Raw genomic sequence first — 4890 nt, 5'->3', positions numbered from 1 at the left:
TTCAGAATTCTCTGTTGGGAAATCGAACCAGAGCCATCTGCTCCCAAGTCCAGCATTTTACCATCTGAACGAACGCTGCGCCTGCTCAAACCATGCAAGCCATTATAAAAGTGGAGGGGGGGGGGGGGGATATAGACATTGTTCTTATGCACAGTAGAATTGTAAATAGGCTGATCAAAATTTATCAAAGCCATGCTCATTATGTGCGGAACAACATAGGGGGAACTACTGCTTTTTCTTTCCTCATCTTTACTGTCGTCATTTTTTTCTCCACTTCTTTTGCGTGTTTGTCACTCTCTTGAGCACTGCTATTTCCGGGGTGCCTTAATAGTTAAAACAGACGTTGTGCTGTTGAGGCTAGAGAGTTGAAGAGAGTAAGCCTGATTCCCCGTTTGGACTTCTCTGTTGACATCCACCCCTTTACATGGCGCTCATAATAAATGACCTTACGCAACTGCGAGCGCCGTAAAACGTTTCTAAAACGAAACGAAAAGCTTGCTATCAAGTCACTTATCATCATGCCATGTTCCTTGCGCAGCGTGACCATTCTCTGTCCTCTCTCCTCTTCTGCAGTCTCTGAACCACTGGCTCCGAAATAAGGAGCACAGAGGCGAGCAGGAACATGACACCGACGTAGTGGAAGGTCGCTGTGAAACCACCGGTCCACTCGATGAGAGCACCTGGGGACAGAAAAAAGGTCAATCATGATTGATGGAACGGTAACAGTTTACTACGTCACCATTGAGACTTAGAGTGTAAACCTCGCTCGAGACTTAGAGAGTAACCGTTTGAGACTTAGAAAGCGACCGTCGAGACTTAAAGAGTAACCATCAGGACTTAAAGAGCAGCAACTGTTTAAGTCTCAGTAAATAAGCTTGTCCCCTTGGTTTTACGCAAAAAAAATAATTCTGAAATTATGCAATTCTATTAGTTTTAACAGAGAAAGATAAAGGAAAATAATCAGAAATTATGCAAAAAAGATCAAATTTTGCTAAATTATGCGGGGACAGGTAAGCGTTACACCACAGACGCTCGGGATGAGAACAACAAATTGATGACCACTGGTTAGCAGACTGTTGTTGAATCAAATCCCTGGTGTGAGATCGGAGAGAGAGAAAGAAAGGTGGGATATTATTTCACTACGGTATGTACCAGAAAATATTTCTGAAACGAATGCTATCACAAACATGTAATAGTGCATTCAAAACGATAATGTTGCCTTTGTGGTCTCTTTTGATTCAGAAAGAGTTTTACGGCGTTTGCAACACAATAAGGCTATATAAGTGCCAAAGAGTACAGGTGTTACCAGAGAGTAACAAACATTAAAGAGGGGGAGAGGTAAAGACCATCAATTGTAATGTCTGATAAGAAAGGAGAAGCAAAGAATACCAGAGCCACCGCCAACCACCCACACTCGTGGTCTCTACAGTACAATAAACATCAGCCGACGCTGTGCCTCACTAACTCCCTAAAAAATGTGTCAGAACTCGGTGAAATCAGGCTCTCGTCAGTTTAGGGAGTATGTGGAATTATTGGTATCCTCTTAAAGCTAGTTCATTAGTCTTGCTTTGGAAGAAAAAAAAATTTCCATTTATCTTGTATAAAAGTCTAATTATTTTCGTATAAATGAGATGGGGGGTCACCTGGTTTCAGAGGTAAAATTAGCGAGAAAATGGCAGACAAAGATTAGTTTTTTCCGTAGCTTGAGAATCAATGGAAACTGAAAATTTACATTTTTTGTGCTTTTAATCAACGTTTTTTTCAGTATAATCCACACTGAGATGGGTTCTTTAATGGGCATGAAAGGTGTTAAGCTAAAAAAAACCCCCAAAATTTCGATAAATATTCACAAACTTGCGGAAAAATCCCAGTTTCTTCACTTTGGTTATTTTGACGAGAACCTGATTTCACCACGTTGCTTTACAAGTATTTAACTCCCCCCCCCCCCCCAGCTCTAAGAATGTCAGGGTCAGAGGGGAGGAAAGTTGGAGAAAAGAAAATTATAAGAGAGAGAGGGGACAAAGGGGAGGAGGGGGAGAGAGATTGATAGAGGAAAAGAGAAGGGGAGGGAGGGGTAGATGGAGAAAGAGGGGGGGGGGGTTAAAGGAGAAAGAGGAGATTGTTTTATTGAGATAGAGAGAGGTTGGAGGAAGAGAGAAAGCGGCAGGTAGAGATTGGGGTGTTTGTCTCGGTCTTTCTGCTGGTACCTTGTATTTTTCTTCGTTTTAGTTTTAGTAGATGTTTCAGGGCATACGGCCATATGAGCGCAATGAGATTAGGGGTGTTACAAAATAGAAACAAACATAAAAAAGAAGAAGGGGAGAAAAGGACGACAGATGTTTGATAGGAAAGAAGACGCAAACCACACAAGAGCACCCGCCAATCACCCACCTGTATCTCTCTGAAGCAGGGTCGACGCCCGCATTCCAAATTATCTAAATTATGTCGATCTGGGTGTAAATACACTTACATTATTTTTTTAAAAACACTCCCCGATGCTCATTTTCGCGGACACACAGACACAAACAAGCGGAGGACTTACCTTGTATCGGATGCTGTATGGTTAAGGCTACGTTGGCCATGAGGCTAGAAAGAGCCAGAATCTTAGCCAAATGCTGCAGCCCTATGACTTCAACGACTAAGGCGGAGTTGAGGCTGAACCCGATACCATGCAACAAGCCATGGCCCACTGCAAAGAAAACCAGCGTCTCAAAAGTTTGAAAAAGAGGAGTCAGTTGCAGCAAAACTCCCAAGCAGAGGCAGGTGAAAGCGACAATCCTACTGATCCTCACTATCTTCAAGTCAGCGAGAAACCCGAAGAAGAGTCGGCTGACCATATCCAGAGTGCCGACGATGGTTAGTAAAATGGCAGCTTTTGAAGGGGAAATACCCAAAGTAACCGTGGCGTAGGACGGCAGGTAGATGTTGGTGTATACTCCCGTTATGTTCAGCGTGTAACTCATCAGGCAGAAAATACACAGGAAGTTTTTCAGTAAGGAGAAATCAACGATTGATTTGACGCAAGCGCACAAAGATTTGAACTTCCTATTGCTGGGCTGTTTTTCAAGAGATTGATTTGAGCCAATGTCTCGAGTGGGGAGCGTCGTTAAAGATTGAGAACCCGCGACGAATATTTGGAATTCCTCTTGACTGTTACCGTTGAGCTCAAAAGAGCCAAATACCCCTGTTCTGTCACTTTGGAATGAAAGTGTTCTTTTTCGATGATCGCCATGAAGTCTCATTGCTCCCGATCTACCATTTACACCTTTTTCTAGATCGAATTGGTCTTGTTTTAGCTCTTGTTCCAACAACAATTTCTGAAACTGTTCGCGGTATTGACGATCACTGCTGTTTTCTGCGCTTGCAATGTGATAGTGACTTTGTCTGTCCGAGCTGAGATGGGCATGAGAAACCTCCTCGTTCTCTACCTTTCTTGTTGTAGGGTTGGGTCGAGGTCTCAGAAGTAACGCAGCGGCTATAGCATGCATCTGAAAATAGACGTGATAAAAGTTTAAAAATAGAAACTGCTGTAGTATAATAATAATAAAAATAATGCTTTCAGTTAACCCTTCTTACATTAAGCATAAACTGTGCCACCTTGAAATGATTCTGAACTACCGTTAATTTTTTTTCAAATTCGAAAGTTAAGCGGTTCGGAATTTTTTGGCGACCAAAGTGGCGAACCTTCACAAATTTAATATGTATAGATATAGAAAAAAGAGGGCGAATATACTGGGGGGGGGGGGGTTCATACCTCAAATACTACTAAGTATGCCAGTGTGGAAAGTTAGACCTATGACTATGACAGGAATTGCGAGCGCGCGTAGTTGTTTGGGGTTCGTGTATATCAAGTTAAGCTGCTATGTGTGTAAAGCACTATCTTTATGACAGTGATAACTTATGTACCCTAGCTTGTTTGGTTTTTTTTTTATGCGTGTGTGGTTTGGGGGGGGGGGTTTCCAAACCTCAAATAATATTATCAGTGTGAAATATAAGACCTATGATTATTTCACGGATCGCAACTGTACCGTAGCTGTTGTTGTTGTTGTTGTTGTTGTTGTTGTTGTTGTTGTTGATGATGTTGTTGTTGTTGTTGTTGTTCATGTTGTTGGTGTTATTTCAGAACTCAGACGGCTGCTGGATAAAAAAAAAAGTAAAAAGAATGTAAACGTTAACTAAAAATGTTGTTGTTTGGGGGGGGGGGTTAATTGTTGGATTTCTTTTCTTCCTTTTTTAGGGGGGGGGAAGGGGTTACTTTATATTTTCTATGCTCTTTTTTTAACCATACCTCAAAGGCTGCTATGAGAACGAAGCATCCCCTGAAGCCATACTCCTCTCGCAGATATCTCGTCAGAGGCGGGACAACAATGACGGCACAACATATCCCCATGGCACCCAGAGTCGTTGCTAGGCCACGGCGTCGCCGGAAGTAGAATCCCACCAATGTTAGAGATGGAACCATCGCCATACCATGGCATATTACTGTGGATGATGGGACATTTCACGAAAGGTTAGGGTTGGGGGGGGGGGGCGTTTGCAGTTGGTTGTTGTTGTTTTTTTGTGTTTTTTTAAATATTTCTTGTTGTTTTTTTTCTGTTTTTTTTTCTTTTTTTTTTTTTTTAAATTGAAATGAATTACGAATATGCAAGTAAAAAATCCCAAAGTGAAAATATCTTTTGTGTTGGCTTTATTTTTGCTTTTATTATCGACAGAATGGTTCAGACGTTCTGCCACGTTTCAGGGAGCAAAATGGTATTCAAAATGTACCTGACAAACACACATACGCACAACACAAAGACCCGTACATACGTTTGGGGATATATCTAAAAACACTCATGTTTTTACTTATACACTTACATACTCACAGACACACATAGACACACGTAAACA

The 4890-nt window shown here is 41.7% G+C and overlaps 1 protein-coding gene across 1 annotated transcript in view; it reads right to left on the bottom strand.

Annotated features, from left to right (window-relative positions):
- Nucleotides 1–516: 516 nt before the first annotated feature.
- Nucleotides 517–4890, bottom strand: part of LOC106011904 (monocarboxylate transporter 12) — a 6072-nt gene continuing 1698 nt past the window's right edge. Inside the window, exons 3-5 of the mRNA XM_013083081.2 lie at nucleotides 4289–4482; nucleotides 2543–3488; nucleotides 517–680 (exon numbers count right to left, since the gene is read on the bottom strand). Of these exons, the coding sequence (XP_012938535.2) occupies nucleotides 517–680; nucleotides 2543–3488; nucleotides 4289–4482 (1304 nt within the window). The remainder of the gene's footprint in view (nucleotides 681–2542; nucleotides 3489–4288; nucleotides 4483–4890) is intronic.

The sequence above is a fragment of the Aplysia californica genome, unplaced genomic scaffold (genome assembly GCF_000002075.1).
Source record: "Aplysia californica isolate F4 #8 unplaced genomic scaffold, AplCal3.0 scaffold00209, whole genome shotgun sequence".
Lineage (NCBI taxonomy): Eukaryota > Metazoa > Mollusca > Gastropoda > Aplysiida > Aplysiidae > Aplysia > Aplysia californica.
This window is presented reverse-complemented; position numbering and strand designations above follow the sequence as displayed.